The sequence below is a fragment of the Postia placenta genome (assembly GCF_002117355.1).
Source record: "Postia placenta MAD-698-R-SB12 unplaced genomic scaffold POSPLAscaffold_1, whole genome shotgun sequence".
Classification (NCBI taxonomy): domain Eukaryota; kingdom Fungi; phylum Basidiomycota; class Agaricomycetes; order Polyporales; family Adustoporiaceae; genus Rhodonia; species Rhodonia placenta.
Window position 1 is genome coordinate 3478478 of NW_020169832.1, and position 20256 is coordinate 3498733.

General features: G+C 53.1%; 6 protein-coding genes across 6 annotated transcripts in view; 3 read left to right on the plus strand and 3 right to left on the minus strand.

The window, feature by feature from the left end:
• POSPLADRAFT_1130040 (hypothetical protein) overlaps positions 1-1050 on the minus strand; it is a gene marked incomplete at both ends in the record, with an annotated part of 2035 nt that extends 985 nt beyond the window's left edge. Inside the window, 7 exons of the mRNA XM_024483911.1 lie at positions 50-209; positions 257-296; positions 354-428; positions 485-507; positions 564-676; positions 737-899; positions 933-1050. Of these exons, the coding sequence (XP_024344804.1) occupies positions 50-209; positions 257-296; positions 354-428; positions 485-507; positions 564-676; positions 737-899; positions 933-1050 (692 nt within the window). The remainder of the gene's footprint in view (positions 1-49; positions 210-256; positions 297-353; positions 429-484; positions 508-563; positions 677-736; positions 900-932) is intronic.
• A 1574-nt stretch (positions 1051-2624) lies between these two features.
• On the plus strand, positions 2625-7585 carry POSPLADRAFT_1130564 (hypothetical protein; the record flags this gene model as incomplete). Its single annotated transcript, XM_024483968.1, has 11 exons — positions 2625-2660; positions 2741-2782; positions 2900-2964; positions 3301-3346; positions 3519-3914; positions 4072-4282; positions 4334-4522; positions 4603-4828; positions 5206-5419; positions 5884-7345; positions 7533-7585. The coding sequence occupies 11 exons, from the start codon at positions 2625-2627 to the stop codon at positions 7583-7585; spliced, it is 2940 nt and encodes a 979-aa protein (XP_024344805.1).
• Positions 7586-8177: 592 nt separating this feature from the next.
• Positions 8178-9378, minus strand: POSPLADRAFT_1129464 (hypothetical protein; the record flags this gene model as incomplete). Its single annotated transcript, XM_024483846.1, has 5 exons — positions 8178-8420; positions 8473-8667; positions 8795-8923; positions 8983-9027; positions 9079-9378. The coding sequence occupies 5 exons, from the start codon at positions 9376-9378 to the stop codon at positions 8178-8180; spliced, it is 912 nt and encodes a 303-aa protein (XP_024344806.1).
• A 994-nt stretch (positions 9379-10372) lies between these two features.
• On the plus strand, positions 10373-12608 carry POSPLADRAFT_1130408 (hypothetical protein; the record flags this gene model as incomplete). The annotated part of the gene is made up of 4 exons (XM_024483950.1): positions 10373-10449; positions 10514-10523; positions 10585-12043; positions 12385-12608. The coding sequence occupies 4 exons, from the start codon at positions 10373-10375 to the stop codon at positions 12606-12608; spliced, it is 1770 nt and encodes a 589-aa protein (XP_024344807.1).
• Positions 12609-13361: 753 nt separating this feature from the next.
• POSPLADRAFT_1130369 (hypothetical protein) lies at positions 13362-15173 on the plus strand (the record flags this gene model as incomplete). The annotated part of the gene is made up of 4 exons (XM_024483946.1): positions 13362-13675; positions 13732-14032; positions 14164-14279; positions 14330-15173. The coding sequence occupies 4 exons, from the start codon at positions 13362-13364 to the stop codon at positions 15171-15173; spliced, it is 1575 nt and encodes a 524-aa protein (XP_024344808.1).
• Positions 15174-16420: 1247 nt separating this feature from the next.
• On the minus strand, positions 16421-19578 carry POSPLADRAFT_1064392 (hypothetical protein; the record flags this gene model as incomplete). The annotated part of the gene is made up of 10 exons (XM_024481796.1): positions 16421-16653; positions 16733-16875; positions 16941-17092; positions 17194-17331; positions 17394-17440; positions 17511-17887; positions 17999-18141; positions 18707-18819; positions 19069-19228; positions 19288-19578. The coding sequence occupies 10 exons, from the start codon at positions 19576-19578 to the stop codon at positions 16526-16528; spliced, it is 1692 nt and encodes a 563-aa protein (XP_024344809.1). The 3' UTR covers positions 16421-16525.
• Between the last annotated feature and the right edge of the window lie 678 nt (positions 19579-20256).

The following is a 20256-nucleotide window of genomic DNA, read 5'->3' on the forward strand; positions in this document are numbered from 1 at the left end:
ATGACTGATATTAGAGGCCATGGAGCGACGAAATGGACATCGAACTCACCGAATGTAGATGCAGACACCGCTGATGATGAGGGCCAGGATCATGCGCTTCGTCGACTTGTCCAATGTGTATCCTGTCCTGGTGACCTCCCGCAGTGGCCTGTCGTGGAGGTAGCGCCAGAGGAACTCGGTCGCCAAGGTCATATACACAGTTATTGAGACTACCGTGGGTTAGAATTGGTAAACGTCTGCGAGTAGGCTGGCTTACAGAGTTGGAGGACAATCCCAGTCAACATGATGTTCGAACCCTACATAGCCGACAAGAATGAGTCAATGCACAGACATCACTGTTGATAACGACACACCAGATCAACCTGACTTTGCTTCGTCCCTGTAGCCATTGCACCGCCGAGCGCTTGCACAACGAGACAGACGAAATCCTGAACAGAATATGGTCAGATTATCGGACGAGTGCATAAGGCATTGATAGTCTCACCGATGTCGTGAATATGATCGTGTCTATTGGAGGAAGCATCAGACATCTCGGTCCCAAGTGCAGGACTGTGGGTGCTTACACCACTTGGCATTTATGCGACTGTAGCCTTCCCCCAGACGACGAATGATCTGGCCCAAGATGATGAAATTGCATGCGACAAAAGGAGTAGGCGCAATGATCGTGGCCACAATTCTATCATCCCATAGCCGTTAGCCATCACGCTGGCCCAAATTCCGAAGACAAGATACTGACTGGATGAGGTACGGGTTGCTGGCTGCAGGGTTATGCGAGGACAAGAGACGTCCGATCCAGCCCGTGACCTCTAGAGCACCAGTGATGCATGCTGTCGCGAGCATCCACCAGAGGCGACTATGAAGTGCCTGCACAAAATGTGCGACTGTGATGGCACTATCAGCTATTGTAATGGAGCAAGAGAGCCCGTACTCACGTGTGGATACAGAAAACAGAATAACGTAAAGGTAACAGATCCACGCAGTGGGGACATATCCATACTGAGAAGGAGCCGCAGGCTCTATGACTAGCACAGAAACGTCTGAGTAGTGCATCATGTCCTTAGAGACAGAAAGATCCCACATTGAGTAATCCAAGACATTGACCCGGCGCAGAGAATTTGAGAGAACGAATTAAACAGAGAGCGAAAGAAGAAAGTGAAGATATGGTACATTGTTCTTCATCACGCTTTTAAGAGGATTCAGCAAGCGCTAAGCGCATCTCGAAGGACGGCGTTCTTCACGCGGTGGACATGTCCTGACAGGAACCACGCACTGCGCCGCGGCACGTCACCCAAGGCGTGCCTTCGCTAAGTTTGATCAAGAAGAGATACCATGCAGTGCAGTCAATTCCGCTATTCCATGGCGTACTTCTGATTAAGAGCAGCAAGGACCTTGCTCCTCATGTATGTCCACTTTTTTGAAGGTACACTCATCGGGTAAAGACATACATTCAGGGCGTTGGTGCGATGAGGATGTGTATCGTTGACAGTAGTGATATCGGCTGCCCATGCATATTCAATGATAGGCTGGCGGTGTCGAGGGCAAAACTGCGGCTCATAAGGTCTGTGCGCATGCAATGATGGGCTATGAGGACAAGGGGCTTCCGACGGAGCGCAGCCGTGATGGTGCTCGATCGGGATCTATTACCCAACACCGCCATCAAACGCCGTCACAGCTATTGATCCTAAGTTGTAACAGAGAAACACCCTCGACTTATGCTCATCTTGAGCAACTCATTAAGCAAGGTCAATTCCAGTCTATGCTTCCACATTCAACAGTTCCGAAAGAGCTACACGTGCAACATCGGACTCGACGGATGTAATGAACCTTCAAGTTCTCATCTCGCTGGCGACGAATAACATTGCTGCGGTCGTCTTCCGTGTCATTCTCAGAGGTTTGCGAGCACTGGTATATAATTGAGTGGCGAACGCAGTCGCCTGCGATCTGTAAGGCCCTTACGCCAGTCGCGAGTCTGTAGAATCCACTGGCAAAGTCTGATCATGGGTACAAATGCTGATATGCTCGAAAAACTTTATTATTTTAGAATGTGTTTTGTTGACTGGCCTTGAAGCTGGTCAGTGTGATGTTTGAAGCACTTTGGAACGAAAACGTCGGTACCGAGGGTCGGTTGGGTGGCCTGCCAGCATATGCAATATCTTCCAGCTGCGCGATGTACAATGATAAGCCTAGGTATGGACTATCTCTCTGACAAATTTAAGGATGAATACCTCTCACACGGGTACGATTTGGCCTCTCTAGATTATCACGCAATCCTACATCATCGCTCTCGGCTCTAATGTGGGCCTAGGGTATGATGACCCTCCCCCGAGTGACACACTCGTACAGAAATCGTTCACCCAGAGAAAACCTGCATATACAGACATCGCTTATCTTCTGCGCCCAGAAAGCCACACATTACTTGTCGAGAGAGTTGAAACGAGATGTTAGCGGCCCCTACGAAGTTACTAGACCGGTATCGAATTGTTCGCTGTTATGTCGGCATCAAGGGTGGCCTTGTACACATTGTACACGAAACAGCCCCCTGTTGCCCGGACACAAAAAGCATCTAGATGTTGACGCTCGGTGGCCCCGGGTTATATGTTCTGTAAATCTTCCCCATTTCGGCCATGTCTATAATGCCACGATCTAAGTATCCGACGTCCGTACGACGTTACAGTAACTATGCATCGCTGATGACCGCTGTGCAGAAAGGGGACTTGCTCCTTGCATTTTCCGTTGATAGGCATACTCCAAGGCCATCAAAATCAATTCATATATGAGAACGGTGAGTACGCTTTCTCTGGCAGACGCATCTGCTCATTGTGCTGGTACGAAGATCAACCTAAAGCGCCCATGTAACCGCGTTTTCTAGGCGAGATACTAAGAACTCTTTATGTGCTAGGTCGTTTATGCATGGTTTATGCTCGGCGAAACTAGTGGAATATCAAGGGTCACAATACGCCACAGGTGGGCCGTAGAGCTAAACGGTCGCACTAAGCTGTGTCTTCCCCTGACTCCTACGTATCCGGTTAGTCGAGCCACTATCGGACCCGGAACGACGAGGATGGCGCTCCCAGGCTAATACACTGCACGTCCACAGAATACAATGTGCACTCCTAGTGTCAGGCACCCAACTCAGACGCTGACGCACAAGAAACTACGCAACATGCAACATGACCACAATGTCCCCACCTGCATTCATATGCTTGTGCTCTCACTGCGCTAACCAGCCCTCGACCTGGACTGCTGCAGCAGAAAAACAACCGCATGCATTTCCGACGCATTTAGGGTGCGCAATTACAGCGCGCCTTCCCAGGCGACCTCAAGAACCCTGTTCCACGAGAAGATAGTCGCAGGTGCAGGTCAGTAATCGCCTTGTCGTATCAATTGCAAATCTCAATCAACAACCAGTGTGGTCTGATAGACCAGCGACCACCGCCTTCGTGCATTTGCACGGACACCAACGGGCGGGAGCCACCTAGCTTGTGCACCACTTTGTCAGCGGTACGTGTTCCGTGCAGATAACGCTCTCACAACATTCATCACAGCCACGCCTCCGTGTATATATGGTTGAGAAGACTCAGAAATACCCTTCAAGAAAGGTCCCTACGTCAATTGTCATGTCCAGCCTACCTATCGATGAGGCGCAGCTCATTGCGCTCTTCATGCAGAGCGTAACCTATGGCATCCATGTGGCAACATTCACTGTGTGTTTTGGGACGCTCATCAATAAGCAGGATTCAAGTTTGCCCGTACACTGGCCATGGTTCAGTATAGCCGTCGCCCTCTTCGTTGTTGGGACCATAGACGTGTCCTTCAACCTTTACCACAACTTGATTGCATCTATTTTCTATGTCGGGCCTGGCGGCGCCGAGGCAGAATTCCTGGACATCTCTACTTGGGTGAATGTCATACGCGTATGTCCCACATGTTCATGATCGAGGTACGTGGATACTAATCCAAACTCACAGAGTGTGTGGTTTTATGTGGGCGGAGTCATTTCGGATGCTGCTCTTGTATATCAATTTGATCATAATCTGGTGTACCTCAACGACTAACCCCACCACCTGCTAGATGTATCGCTGCTGGATTATCTGCAATCGGAAATGGGGTCTCATGGCTTTCCCGATGTTGCTGTGGATTTTAGCGATTGGGACAGCAATTACAGATCTGTACTTTGTCAGCACGTTGAGGACGACGACGACATTAGTTGACCAGAAGACCTTGCAACCCCTGATCATCGCCTATCTCGTTATGACGCTCGTCGACAATGGACTGTGTACTGGTAAGCAGCCTCCTCCTGCACTCGATGCACCCACAAATCATTAGGGTCCAGGCATGATTGTACATCGCATTTGGCAGATTAGCCGGCAAAGCTCCGAGTTCTTCACGCAGACTTTCAGAGGAAGCGGCAGGACGAATCTGAGGGACGTGATCGTCATCCTCATAGAATCCGCCCTTCTGTATACCGCTTCGATCCTAGCCACATTCGTGTCTGCAGTTGCCAAGAGCAGCATCAACTACGGTTTGTCCGACATTGTAAGGATCTGCTTACCGTCTAGGAGCGCTGCAGAGTTCTGACGAATGTCATTATCTAAACGCTAGAGGTCACTGGCATAGCCTTCGATCTCATCATAATTCGTATCAACGGAGGGACATCCGCGGAGCAAACGCAAGCGTTCACAGACTACGGCGCACATAGTAACGTTGCTGTGCACGTCTCAATGAGCACGACTTTGGATGCTGGGATCACTCATATGAAGACTAGCGGGTCTCAAAAAGCTGTGGGATCAGGAACGCCTGCAAGCGTGGAGGTTGTCGAATTGGACAGGTTCTAACGGGCACGCGACTCGCCTGAACTGGCATCAAATCCCCTTGAGGTACATAGGTGGAATGAGAAGTGCACATCGTAATACACGCGTGTCGATAGATCGAGGGGAGCCATACTGATACACCGATCTTCTGGCTGCTCTTTGTGTATAGATACCAACGAAGGCCGATCCCTTGGCTTGAAGTGATATTTTATGACCATTTATTCCCGTCCTCGACGTGCGAATATCGTTCTGTCCAGTCGCCTCGCTTTCTGCGGCTCGAGTTCATTATTCGAGTATCTGCATAGGCACGAGATGCTGCTCAGAGCCGATGAGTACGGCCTTCAAGAAGCGAAAACTATCCTCTTCTGGTCCACTCCAGTGTCGTAGGTCGAAGATATTTCCATCGCCTTCTTGTCGGCGGTTATGGTGCTCGACGTGAGGTGTCAAGTTGGTGGAACCTTGATCGAGATTGCCGGATCAAGGCAGTGATCAATCATTTCCTTCTTGACGTAGTGAGAGCGCAGTTGATAAGTTTATACTGGGATTTCTCGGCGAACGGGGACCAACTTTGGACGTACGGTAAGCACCTCAGGAATTCACCGTTAAATGTGTCGCACCTATCTGGCGGCGTCGAGATCACTAGCTCGAACAGACCTTGGTTTGATGGTCAACACGAAACTACTGAGGCTTATGCGCTTGAACGGCGCCTCAGACCATTGCAGCTAGATGATACAGCGCGCCGTCATGGCTTGGATCACGGGAGACCACGGATATCACGTGCAGCAGTTGATGCGACGCGATATGTTCGGTGGGACGTGTGTGACCAAGCCTCTCACGGTAGCGTAAACATCAGATCACGGCTCATTCACATGGCGGATGTTCATTTCACTTATTCTGAGGCGCTGTCGTTGCTGGAAAAACTGAGTGACTCCTGCAGAGAATGGAGGTCAGTAGCATGCCCACGATATAGTATATCGAGCTGACCGCTGATTGCTTATGACACGCAGTCTTACAGATGTAAGATATTACGGTGTTCCATCAGATTGAATAACTGACTGAGACTTGCGTCCAGCTCGATTGCATTGAGGATGAGCTCTTGTATACCCTCTCGAACGTTCGGATGTCCATTAATGCACAGCGCCCTGTCAATCGTCTTCCTGTCGAGATTCTCAGCGAAATCTTCCACCAAGTACTTCCACCATTCAAATTGGCTTCCTATCTTCACGACCACGACCTCAAAGAATTCTTAGTCCGGGAATCCTTCTTCGACTTCAAAAATACTGATGCGCTGCTTCCACTCACGCATGCGTGTCGCTGGTGGCGCGATGTGGCATTGGACACACCCACTCTTTGGACGACCCTCTACGGCTCCTCTCATTCTGATGCCATTGGCGAGTATTATCTCCGCTCGCAAGGCGCGCCGTTGAAAGTGCTCAACATCAAAAATACGCATCTCGACGTACAATACCTATGGCAGGTTGACGGACAGCGCATTCAATCGCTCGCGTCGAAGACAGGGTGCCATTCAGATTTACCCACGTCTTGCGCTCAAGGACTCCACGCCTTCGCGGCACGGGACTGCTTGCTTCAAGGTGATGTTTCTAACATAAAAGCGCTTGCCCTACATGCGGTGGATTGGCACCTGCCTAGCACCCTCACCAATCTCACGCACCTTTTCCTCGCCAAAAGGCGGCTACGCGTTGTAGACATGTCTCGCATCTTGTCGATTGCGCCGAGACTGGAAGACATGGTCCTATACAAAATCAGTGCTGAGGAAGCATTCAACCCTCATGAAAATATCCCCGCTGTGACCCTCCAGCATCTCCGCCGTCTCGCAATCTATTGGCCAGACAAGAACATTATATCCAGACTCTTCTCGCACGTCGGTCTTCCTGCGAGCTTGGCGGTCAACTTCGAGCACTGTCAAGTGTCCGACCTTCAGTGGCTACTCCCTCTGACCCACAATGACGTAGATCATTTGTGCATTTCTGCTTTGACACACTCAGTAATCGCAGCTAGTCCTTTGAAAGCGGTGCGTTTCAGTACTAAAGACGACTCGGAAGTAGTGGTGGTCCAATGGATCGCGGCTCTACTGTCACATTTCCAGTCAAAAGATATCTGGCTTGCGAACACTTACCACTGGGATGAGTTTGACGAGGCGATCATCAAACACACACCATGGGTGGAGACACTACACCTTGGGTCCCTCAACTTCATTAATATGATAGAAATCCTCGAAAAGAACCCTACCTATTGGCCGAAGCTCACGAAGGTTGTACTATCGCGCCCATATCACCTTTCCAACATACTCAAACTCGCGGAGTCTCGGGCCCGATTGGGCTGCCCTCTGGAGGAGCTCGAATGCTACGGGATGCGAAACACGGTCGTCGAAAAGTATTCACAGGACGTAGAGAAAATCAAATCCCATGTGGAGGCGGTAAAGCTTCATAAAGATGGTACAATCGCACTCCCGTTGCCAGATGTATGCACCGACGGTGTTCCCTCACCGTGGTTCAAGTGGCAGAAGAAACTATGTGAGTTGAAACCTCGAGTGTAAAATCATTGCATATTGATGCAAATACTCTTTTGGGCGGTGGAGATACGTTGAGCTTTATGATTCGTACAGACGAAAATGGGGTGACCTATGGCTTTGCTATGGCCACTGGGGCAACCTCTTTAGTGGCTTACGCCTCAATTGACAGTTTGCACGCTCAATCGAAGTCGATGTTAGTTCGGGAAACTTACAGAGCGAAACGGGCATCCCCCCGACGTAAGAGAGTGCAATTGATCAATTTACGCCGAATTTGCGAACGAGTTCAGACTTTGAATGTACGGTAAGCACCTCAGGGATTCACCATTCAGAGTGTCGCACCTATCTGGCAGCGTCGAGGTCACTAATTTGGATAGACTTTATTTCGATGGTCAACACGAAGCTATTGAAGCTTGAGCGCTTGAACGACGCCTCATGGCGTGTCAGAACTCTGGTTTATATCTATTTCTGAATCGTGTTGTATCATAGACTCAAGTACGTCATATTGCCTATTGCCCCACCTTGTGTATGATAAATTGTGTCCAGGAAGGCCTGCAGCTCCGATGGCCAGAGGCTATTCAGTCCTCATTTGATTCGTAGATAATGATGTCAGCCAGATATCTACGACAAATCAATCAGGAGACATGGCTTTATTATTATATACGAGGTGACGGGTACATTTGCGCAAGTGGATTCCAAATGAAATCGGTGACCGGCTGTAATACAGCAATCTTCAGGTACGGTCAACCTCTTGTGCAGTGCGTACAATCATGCTATCAAGTGGTGAGATGAATGCGGGCTTCCAACCATGATAGCGCATGGAGGAGCGCACCTGGCTAGACCTGTGAGTCTTGCATGTATGTAAGACCTTCTGGAATATCCTTCGCTAGTCGCGTGGTCGAATCCAAGTGTGTAGACCCCCTCGTCCGATCATCTGCGGCCGACTGACTTTCCACCACATACATATCCACGACCCGCTGTGCAAGAGAGTCTGTGAAAGCTTGTGTCTGTTCCGTAGCTGCGCCTTGACTGATCCGGATGATGATGAGGTCGAAGACAATACCCGCAAGCTCCAATGACTAGAGAAACAGTGAGATTTGAACACATGTAGTAACTTATGAGATAGCTTACAATATCGGTAAGGCCAAGAAGCGAAACACTCCTTGCGAGAGTCGCTATAAAGTCAACTAGCATAGATGTGGTATACAGAACTGCAGATTCAACGAGAATCCTGTTCACGCGGGCGAGCATTCCTCCAGGTGGTAAGAACTCTGTGATCTGTTTGGTGACTTGCCAAATACGATGCATTATCATCCCTAGGTGAGCCTTCTGTCAACGAGACTGAAGCACAACTGTTGAAGACATGCTTACCCGTACAGACGACGTTATTTGTGATAGTGGTAGTGTAGATCACGATTATGATAGGGATCATCGTTTTCTTCTCGTCCATGACTGTTTCCATATTCTCGAGGTTCATGTAGTATAAATATGCTGTCGCAGATGCGAGTGTCGCACACAAGAGAACAATGGATGGTACTATGACGATCCATCTGCGATTGCAAATGATCCAGGCGCGATACATCTGTAGTGAGAACAACGCGAATAAGATTTCTTCCCAAAAATGCTTCAAAGTATTGTTACCAGGGCGGCATCAGATATGACAATCCCTAGGCTGAAAGAGACACTCTGAAATGCATGTAAGTCAGAGGGTTTTTGCCACGAAGATGCGAAGCTCACCCTGATCAAGTTGAGCCATGTCGTAGAGGCCGTGAATTCCTCTTCAGCGCCACCATTTCCTCGATAGAAAATGAATGCAATCAGGTTATGGTATAGATTGAACGACACATCAACTGTCCCATTAGCAAAGAGAGCAATAGCAATAACTGTCCATGGCCAGTGCGCAGAGCCCTGTCCGCTTCTGAACTTCTTGACGAGCTTCCACATACAAATAGTGAAAGTTACTACATGGACACCATATGTCACGCTCTGCATGAATAGAGCGACCAGCTGTGCCTCGTCAATGGGAAAGACAGGCATCCTGAAAGGGCGAGAGATAAGGCCTACCCTGCCCGAATTCAAGCATTTATGATTGAGGCAACCAGCCTCCGTGCACAGCACTTACTACTACAGATGGGTATGGCACATGATGGCATGTTTATCGAAGTCATCAATGAGTAATCCTTCATCACTCCGCTCTGCGTACCCACCAATACAGTACCCACATGCATTCATAGAACAGCAACTGCGACAGAACTTGACTGCGACAGACCTTGGCTATGATGGCTCTCAACTGCGATGGACCTTGACAGATGGTATCTTCGGAGAAAGCTGTGTATCTCAGTCTTTGCAACAAAGATTGCCTATATCTGTTGGTTTACGAAAGCAGTGTAAATGTCAGTCATCGACACATGGAGAAGAGCGAACGATGTACCTTGTAAGGGACATGAGTAGGTGGACCTGATATTTCCTACATCAACACAGTCAACGAACATGTCACATAGTACCGTAGTGTCCTGATGTGTCCTGACAGAGATAAGTTATCCGTCCCAGGCTCAGATGCATTCACCTGACGATAATGCGCATTCAGCGTCGATGGTGACAAACTCGGATGCAGTTTTCATGCAAATGTGGTAATGTTCAAAGCTCTAGATATATGGTCCATGAGCAAGCGCAAGGTCAGCATATGCCGTGAGCACCACTAATCACATTGAGCAATGAGATCTGTATTCAGGAGCTGAGGACACATCAAGAAGGCGGGGAATCGACCGCAAGATGATCATTAGATCAGGCTCTACCTCCATCTAACCCGACCGGTCTATCTAAGATGCGGAAGTAGGAAAGGACGTGTTGATATCTTGCGGGTGAGACAGGTGGCATAGCTCCGGTATGGCGTAGTACGCGCGCGATGCGGAAGATGCGTCGCGATCTGTTCGGGTAGCACGTGCGTGGCCAAGCGTGAAAGTCCGACATCTCAAAGCCACCTTCATCTCACCCTACGGTAAGCACTGACTTCACCTCACATCTCATCAACATGGCAGACATCCGTTTCACTTGCTCTGATGCAGCATCGCTGTTGGCGAAGCTGAGAAATTCTTGCAGAGAATGGAGGTTAGTAGCGGGTTCACAATATATCTCAACGCGAGCTGACCTACCAAACACTTGTTTCACGCAGTCTCACTGATGTAAGTTATTGTGGCCATGACCCAAAGCAAATAACCGCAACTAATTGGAACTTGCTTCCAGCTCGACCGCATTGAGGATGAACTCTTGCATACCATCTCGGACGTTCGGGTGTCCATTAATGCACAGCGCCCTGTCAATCGTCTTCCTGTCGAGATTCTCAGCGAAATCTTCCACCAAGTACTACCACCATTCCAGTTGGCTTCCTATCTTAAAAGCCTCAGCCCCCAAAGCTTCTTAGTCTGGGATCCCTTCTTTGATTTCAAGGATACGGATGCGCTACTTCCACTCACGCATGTGTGTCGCTGGTGGCGCGATGTGGCATTGGACACACCCACTCTTTGGACGACCCTCTTCGGCTCCTCTCATTCTGCAGCCATTGATGAGTATCGTCTCCGCTCGAAAAGCGCGCCGTTGAAAGTGCTCAACGTTGAAAATAAGCATCTCGACGTGCAACAGCTGTGGCGCACTGACGGACAGCGCATTCAATCGCTCGCGTCGAAGACAGGGTGTGATCCCGGCCTACACATGTCCTACGCCCAAGGACTCCACGCCTTGGTTGCGCGGGGTTGCCTGCTTCAAGGCGATGTTTCCAACCTCAAGGCGCTTACCCTATGGGCCGTGGATTGGCACCTGCCTAGTACCCCCATCAATCTCACGCACCTTTTCCTCGCCAAAAGGCGGCTACGCGTTGTAGACTTGTTTCGCATCTTGTCGATTGCGCCGAGATTAGAGGACCTGGGCCTATACAGAATCAGCGCTGAGGAGGCATTCGACCCTCATGGAGATATTCCTGCTGTGGCCCTCCAGCATCTTCGCCGTCTCGCAATCCATTATCCGGACAGGAACATTGTATCCGGACTCTTCTCGCACGTCGGTCTTCCTGCGCGCTTGGCGGTCAACTTCGAAAACTGTGAAGTGTCCGACCTTCGGTGGCTAGTCCCTCTGACCCAGAATGACGTCAAGTTTGTGTGCATCTCTGCCTTGAAGTCCTCAGTAATCGCAGCTGGACCTTCGAAAGCGGTGCGCTTCAGTGGGAAACGCGACTCGAGCACAGGGGCCCAATGGATCGCGGCTCTACTGTCATATTTCCAGTCGGAAGATATCTGGATTGCGAATACTTACAAGAAGGATGAGTTTGACGAGGCGATCATCAAACACACACCATGGGTGGAGACACTACACCTCGGATTCATCGATTTCACTACCATGGTGAAAATCCTCGAAAAGAACCCTGCCTATTGGCCGAGGCTTACGAAAGTCGCACTATCGCACGCGCATGACATTTCCGGGATGCTGAAACTTGCTGAAACTCGGTACCGTATGGGTCGCCCTCTGAAGGAATTCGAATGCCACGAGAGGCCAAGCATATTCCATGAAGAGTATTCACAGGACTTGAAGAAAATAAGACACTATGTGAGCGTGGTACGGCTTATCAAAGATTATGCAATCGCACTCCCGTTGCCAGATGTATGCACCGACGGTGTTCCCTCACCGTGGTTCCAGTGGCCGAAGAGATTAGGTGAGTTATATTCTCGAGTGTAAAAGCATTACGTATTGATGCAAATACCCTTTGGGTAGCGGGGATGCTTTGAGTTTTATGATTCGCACAGACGAAGGTGGGCGACCCATAGCCTTGCTCTAGCCGTGGCCTACGCCTAAATTGATAGTTTGCACACTCGACCGAAGTTGACGGAACTTACAGAGCGAAGTGGACATCCTCGGCTCCTTGTTCGTCCATTACGTTGAACTCTGTTCAGCTTCACACTTTGTACTTTCTGCTTTCGATATGCAAATAATTAGCATAAACAGGATTGCGAACTGCTCATCATATGAAGCTACGATCATCAACATTTCCATTAGTCAGTGATATATGTGATAACTTAGACGTCTCCATGCAGCGACTGCGAGAAGTTTCAGAAGTCATACATGTGTCAACGGGCTCGAAGCTCAGGCATTGGGTCAATAGCACTGACTCGACACTCAGGCTAGTGATTGCATTCTCGCATGTTTGTATGTGGTCAATATTCACGGAATTCGAGCTTGCTTTGCCAGATTACACGGACGACAGGAAGCGAGGAGTTTGAAGACAGCCTCGTGGTCGTAGGGGTTATCTACAATGGCACGGTGATACGAACTACCCCGAGCACTCAATCTTACCTACCGTGCTCGTCGTTCAGGTGACCGAAGCACCGTCTGGTGGAATAGATTCAGCATCCCTATGATAGAATCAGCGTCACAAAGAATGCGAGTATCAAAAGGTTTTCAAACATCCGCACAAGTACTGTTACTGGCCATAGAGAACTTGGCATATCGTGAAAAAGGCTCAGGCAACAAACTGCGCTAGACTGCAGCTGATGCGCTCACGGGCACGTGCTGCTGTTGACGCGAAGCATCGCGCATGGGACGTGCGCGCACTCCCTGCATTCTTAAACCACTGTGTCCATCCCATCCGGCGGTAGCACCCAGATACTCCCCCCATTTATCTCACTTTCCTGTTCACGTTCGAATTTCAGCCATTCTCTCGAGCTGAGACCAGTTTCAGCTTCACGCCGAACTTCTGTTGCCTGAACCACGACACATGAGAATCAACAGATAGTCTAGTGCCATTTTGACACTGTACTGGTGAATGTTCATTGTTGGTACTGCGGCCTAAAGTGCAGTCGAGACACGTGAGGCTGAATTTGAATGCATATTCAAATTGGGCGCCGGCGGCTTATCAGTGGCGGCTCCCCGTGGGGTGAGAGCAACTTCCGCAAATCTTGGTCATAGTCAACTGCTGCCACAGACTACGACGGATATTGTTCTTGTCTCTCTTACGATTTGCAGAATATCGGACCATGGGCAACGTCACCTCAAAAGCGAAGTTCTTACTCGCAGCTAGTCTGCGCCTACGCGAAGCATATAATGAGCTCTCTCAACGACTGCAAGCCCCCCCTGGGATCCCTGTACCTAACCCGAACCTACCTTTCTGGACTGTGCCTCCCTCCCTGATATCCTCTGAAGGGGCGCCTCTGCCAGAACACGCTGACATTGTAGTCATTGGTTCTGGTATCACAGGCACGTCAGTGGTGTACAATCTCCTCGAGCGCAGTTATGGTGTGAAGGTGGTGATGCTCGAAGCTCGGGACGTCTGCTCTGGAGCAACAGCAAGGTGAGTATCTATAGCGAGAATCTTCAATCTGAAGCAAATTCCAATTCTGTGGTTAGGAACGGAGGGCATGCGAATCCACCGCTGTATCATGATTACTCCGAGTTGAAGGAGAAGTACGGGGAATCTACCGCTAAGATGATGGTTAAGTTCCGCTTGTCACACCTGCAAGAGATGAAACATATCGCAGAAAGCGAAGACCTTCTGAAAGAATCGCAAGTGCGAGATACCGTGCATGTTGACGTTTTTACATGCCCCAAAACCTTCGCTGAGGCTAAAGAAACCCTCATGAAATGGAAGGCGGACATGCCCGACGAATCAAGTACCTTTGGGTACTGCGAGAGAGAAGATGCCATCACGGTACGTATTTAGGTTGTCAAAGCAGTGTTCAGCGTGCTCGTATCTTGCTCTGAGTCACGAGCAGGACAATGATCAATAGCTGGATAGCTGCTTGCTTCAAGAGTATGAGTATTGACTGAAGCAAATATCAGAGATTCTCCCTGTCGGAGAGCACCGTTGGGTGCATCTTCGGGTCTGGAGGTGCATTGCACCCCTATCGCTTGGTAACATCCATTCTGACAAAGCTACTCGACCGGCACTCGGATACGTGGGTGGGCTGTTCAAATCACAGAACGTATCATCTCTAACTCGGACTAGATTTCATATCGCTACTCAGACGCCATGTACCGCCATTACAGGGCCAACTACATCCTCCCCTTACTACAGCGCAATCACGCCACGTGGCACCGTCACCGCCGCGCACATCATTCATGCCACCAACGGTTGGTCCTCACACCTGCTCGAGCCCATGCGCACTAAGATCGTACCTGTCCGGGGGACCATGTCTGCCCAGCGTCCGGGGACCTCGTTGAGCGCCTCGACGAGTGACGGCTGCCGCTCATTCGTGTTCTACCGCGGAACGTCCGGCTACGACTACCTCACGCAGCTGCCTGCGGGCGAGCACGAGCTCATGTTCGGCGGCGGCTGGGCACAGTCGTGCGACAACAACCTGCCCGACATTGGCATCACGGACGACAGCACGTTCAGCTTCGCGAGTGCGAGCCATCTCGCGGGCGCACTCCCGCTCTACTTTGGCGCGAACCACTGGGGCGGCGAGGCGGTGCCTGCGGGCGAGCAGGACGCACATTGGGGGACGGGCCGGACGAAGGCGCAGTGGAGCGGCATCCTGGGCATCTCCACGGATAACCTGCCGTGGGTGGGACGTCTTCCTGCTATAGTCGCAGGCCGGGTCCCTCCCCCTGCCGTGCCCTCGGCTGTATCGGAGAAAGGAGCCGGTGGGCTGGCACCGTCAGGCGAATGGATCGCTGCGGGATACTCGGGTGAAGGCATGGTGCATGCCTGGATGAGCGGCAAGGCAGTCGCGTATATGCTGCTAGGCCGGGAGAACGAGTTGACAGATTGGTTCCCGGACATTCTGCGGGTGACGGAGAAACGGTGGAAGAAGGCGACCGTCGACGATCTCTTGGCACGCTTCTTGTAGGTTCTTTGGTGCTCCACGCTAGGTTTGTTGCTGTGTGATTGTAAGTTTCCCTGCCGTTCTGATAATGCTTGTTTTCTGTTTGTATGCTTGTATGTTTCATTAGTAGCTGTGTATTCTGATCACTGTGTAGATCTCTGTATCCTTTTCTATTTGTTCGTAAACACCTTACCATCAGTGTACCTGACCCTCAAACACAAGTTCCGGACGAGATACACTGATGCGCGCAATCAGGTCTCACGGAATAAATTTAAGAACGAGCGCCGCGCGTCGCACTCTTGTATCATATAATTAGACATAGCATAGCTCTTCTGTGATCTGGGTCCTAGGATCAGACGGGCATTGCTTCATACCACTGCCGAACAAGCACACCTTGGATCGCATCGCGGATCACACCTATAACCTCGTGAACGACCTTGAAAAAATTAAACCGAGCACCTACTCTTCTCATCAGCGGCGCGCGCGAGAAGACGTGAGGATGCATGTCCTTGAGGCTTGACCGCTAAGCCGAGAAACTGTACGAGAGCTATCGCATATATATAATGAGCAGTCCCCAGTTTCATCTCATTCCGATTTGGCAGAGTACTTACGAACACGGCAGACCGTAGTCACGGAGACACCGTACCGTACCTAAACGCCTCGTCCGCCGCGCGATGGATGTGCAGGTCCTTGGAGGAGCCTATGTGGCGTGCTGGCAGCTCGGGTCCACTGGCATATAGGTGTCGTGTTCCATGTCTGAGATGATGCAGCGTCAACGCCGTCGTGTCTTGCAATGGTAACAGCTTCTTCTATCATGTACGCGTCGCGGCACGCCTAGAGCACGATTTTGACCAGCCACCAAGAACAACCATTGCTGACCCTCTAGCTATCACAGCTTGACGCTTGCGAAAGCCAAATTCATCCCTTTGTCATGACCATGGTACTGGTACGGAGTTGATACGGGCCCACATCGGTCTCGTCCGTGCGTCTATTCCGGCACCGCTGAAGCCTGGAGCCACCTCCTCTTTGTGCATCTGTTCGGAGAGCAGCAGACCGAGACGTTGGCCATCGCTGTGGAGCCCAACAAGGGCATAGCATAAGCCAAGGAGGAAAGCCCCTAGCTTCTTCTCTCCGCACGAGAGGCTGCCGGACCGGGAGGACGGGAGGACGGCGAGGTTCCCGGACATTCTACGGGTGACGAAGGAGCCGCCGATCCTCTGGCGTGCCCTCTGTAGTCTAAACAGTCCGCTTCTCGCCGTCTCCCGCCCTGCTCACCGTGTTCCACATTCGATAGTATTGCGTCATGCCTGCAGCGTACATTGTATCCTTTATATCGTTGTGCCTTCCCTTACTCTTGCTGTACAGTACCGCTCTGATCAGGTCGACTGCGCAGCCTTCAGCGCCGCGTCCACCACCTCCGCCATCGCCAGGACCCCCTCTTCCTCCAGCGTGCGCCCGATGAGCTGCAGCCCGACAGGCAGGCCGTGGAACAGCTGCGGGTCGTCTAGAACAGAACTCACTGATCAGCGCCACAGTCCGCGCCCCTGATCCCACACGCAGGCTGAACCCGCAAGAAGACTCACACATCTCGTAGACCGCCTTGTCCTCCTGGTTCCGGAACGCATGCGGCGGCTGGGCCGCGTCCCGCGCCCCGTCGACGTGCGTCACCGGGAAAACCACCGCCGCGTAGTCGAGCACATTGCACAGCGTCGTGTAGAACGCGTCCCTGGCGACAGCGCGGCACAATCAGCCCCGCAGCGCGCGCCACAGAAGAGAGCATAGGACACGCACGAGTTGCAGCCGTGCGGGCACGCCGCGTACGGCTCCACGGGGCTGATGATCGCGTCCACCGCGCGGCCCGTGCCCGTGCGCGCCGCCGTCGCCTCCCAGTGGTCGAGGTGCGACTTGCGCAGCGCGCGCTTCTCCTTGTGCAGCTGCCAGAGCTGCGTGCGTGCGCGCGTCAGTCTCAGGTGTTGGTCGGCGGCCGAGGCACGCGGGGGATGGTACGCGCCTCGTATGCGCTCAGGTGGCGCCGCTCGCCCACGACCGTCCGTGCAAACGGCTCGTCGAGCGCGTACGCGTGTGCGTCGACGGTGGGGCTCATGCTCTGGATGAGCGGCTCGCCCGAGAGCGCGCACGCGCTGAGCATGTCGTGCGCGTCGTCCGCGGCGAAGATGGTCTCCTGCACGGCCCAGTGGTCAGCGCGCGCCCCGCCCAGCAACGCTGGCATATGCGGGGACGTACTGCGTTCTTGTAGATCTCGATGTGTCGGTGTGGCTCCCAATCGATGACTGCGCGGAAGAGAGGAGAAAGAGGTTAGCGTGCCTTCCGGCGCCGCGCCACACTATACACGCTACTTGCCGCGGTGCCCCGCACGCTCCAGCGCGCGCTTGACCTCCTCCATCGCGCGCACGACGGGCGGGTGCGGCCTGACGACGTCGTTGTCCCACATCACCGCAAAGCACATCCGCGCGCCGCGCCCGCCGTGCTCCGCGAGCGCGTACTCGCGCCAGTCCCAGTCCTTGCGCACGACGAGCGGGTCGCGGCGCCACGGGCGCGCGCCGAGCACCGCCTGCGTGAAGACGCGCAGCGCGGCGAGCGAGTTCGCCATGGGGCCGAGCACGGACGAGATGCTCTCCTGGCCCTCGAGCGAGTTCGCCGCGCCGTGGTACGGGAGCCGCTCGTACGACGGGCGCAGGCCGTATAGGCCGCAGAACGCGCTCGGGATGCGGACCGATCTGCACGCACGGGTGGGGTCAGCGTGCAGCGGCGGGTCACTTGCGCGGGAAAAGGGATAGGGGAAAAGAGGGGGAGGAGGAAGAGGAGGAGGAAATGTATCAGCGACGTACCCTCCAATGTCTGTCCCGACGCCGAGCGGGCTTCCGCGCAGCGCGACGAGTGCGCCCTCCCCGCCGGAGGACCCGCCAGGCGTCATGTACCGGTTGTACGGATTCGTCGTGCGCCCGAAGACGTGGTTGTGCGTCTCGCCCCACTGCAGTGGAGCGCGCGTCAGCGGTGGTTTGGACAAAGACCAGGACCTTGCGTGCGTTTACCGGCAACTAGAGCCGCGTACGATACGTGCCGGTGTCGGCAGGACACTGCTGTACCACAAAAGCGCATAGCGTATGTTAGGATGGTGCAGCGCTGCATATGTGTGTGTGCCAGCATGTCATTCGAATTGTGGCATACAGAAAATGCATACGATCAGGGCATTTCGCGTGTGTGGTAGGCTGGAGGCTCAGACCTTACGGCAAGATATGGATAACACCGGGCGCACTCGCGGGTATTTCAACACGAGTGAAATAACAAAGCCCAAATTCCGCTATTGGGGGAGTCTCGCCGTGGCTGAGAGCGAGCAACAGGGCTCTTCACGACAAACGCCCGTCCCAGAAGATCACACATTCAGAACCTATGCGCTCAAGCCCCACAGCGCGTGGTTCTGGCACTCCAGCATGCACCGCCCAGACAATAACAGCGAGCGCGAGCGCTCATCGATGTCGCCACATCCAAGGGTGCTGAACTAGCTTGAGGAGTGAATATATGCGGCAGACACTAACCATCAGCGTCTGGGGAACGTTTGTCCGGACGAAAGGCACTGCGCCAAGCTCGTACAAGATTTCGACGAGCACGCAGTCCGACTCGGCGTAGCGGCCGATCCAGCCGGCATAGCCTGTGTGCAAGCACGGTTAGGTGTAGGCATTTCATACGTGTGGAAGTTGATTAGAGTGAGAGAGCCGGGGTCTTCTGCGACACCACCCGGCGGCGACTTATGAGCGACCTGTGAGTGGGATATGTGCGCCGCCAATCGGCATGACGGGCAAAGATGTCGAGTATATGCGGTGACTAAATTTGAAATACCAAACGATTTTGCCTGCAGGCCGCTCACAGACGGGGAGCGCGACTGAGTGAAGGGACGCACCCATGATTGTCTCGAGCCCTTTGATCGAGAATTGATCCTTGAGGGAGATGGGGAGGCCGTGGAGAGGCCCAACTGGACTGCCGGACACACGCAGGTGGTCATCGAGCTCCTGCGCGCGTGCGAGAGCGCGGTCGACGAATATCTCGGTGAGACAGTTGGTCTATGATAGCGGACACTATCAGCTGCGCGCGCGGGGAAGCAGGGCAAGAAGTGACGTGCGAGCTGATGGGCGACGATGGCGCGTTTGTAAAAGGCGGTGGTGACGTCGACGGCGGACCACTTTGCGGTGCGGAGGTTGAGCAGGAGGACGTCGATGTCGGTGGTGTCGGTGATTTCGAGTTCGCGCGGGGTGAGGAGACCGCAGGTGCGGGGGACGTCGAGGACGTTGCGGCGGTCGACGGTGAGCGGGGGGAAGGCGATGCGCCAGTCTGGGGGGATGGCGTCGAGCTGGGCCTGCTTGCGGGCGTCGCAGCGGGCCTGCCAGTCGGCGGGGGCGGGGTGGGCGGACATTGTTGGGTGATCGTGATCAGCGGGGCGCGATAAGCGGCTAGGGAGGGATCTGAGATGGGGGATGGATGCCGTCAGCGTGAGTGGTTCCGGGTTCCCGTGGTCTGGCAGGGTCGGGGACGGCGGGGGTGCGTCATGGGACTGTAGTGGGGCAGTGGGAACGCGCCTTCCGGTTGTGCGCGACCCGGGCCAGCCATCGGACGCGCCGGAGCATGATTCAGATTCAGGGCATTTTGCGCGCAATCACCGTCGTCGCGACGCTGCCAGCACGCTAGCACGCTAGCACAGATGGGGGCAGATGGCAGCCAACGCGATGAGGGTGATGGTTCACTCCTGTGCATGGACCATCAGAGATGCGCATGCGGGTGGCCGAGACACGCCCGCTGCAGATCGTCTGTGCGCAGGGGGGCTCAGTCTTAGCAGCCTCGTCAGCCAGCCCCAGCCCGCGCGCGCATACAGGGCAGGGGGTCAGAGCGGTGAATTGATACTGGTGACAGTGCCAGAGCGCGTCACCGCGCGTGCCTGACTCTTCCACTGCGGAGGCCTTGTTTGCGTGTGTTTGCACGCCGGTCGCGAGCAGTGGGCGCCTATTGGGCAAGTGTCGCCGCACGGTTTATCTTGTCGCGCGTTGCTCTCGTCGTCGCCCTCTACAGTCCCGAGCGACTGCGTTTTTCCATTCTC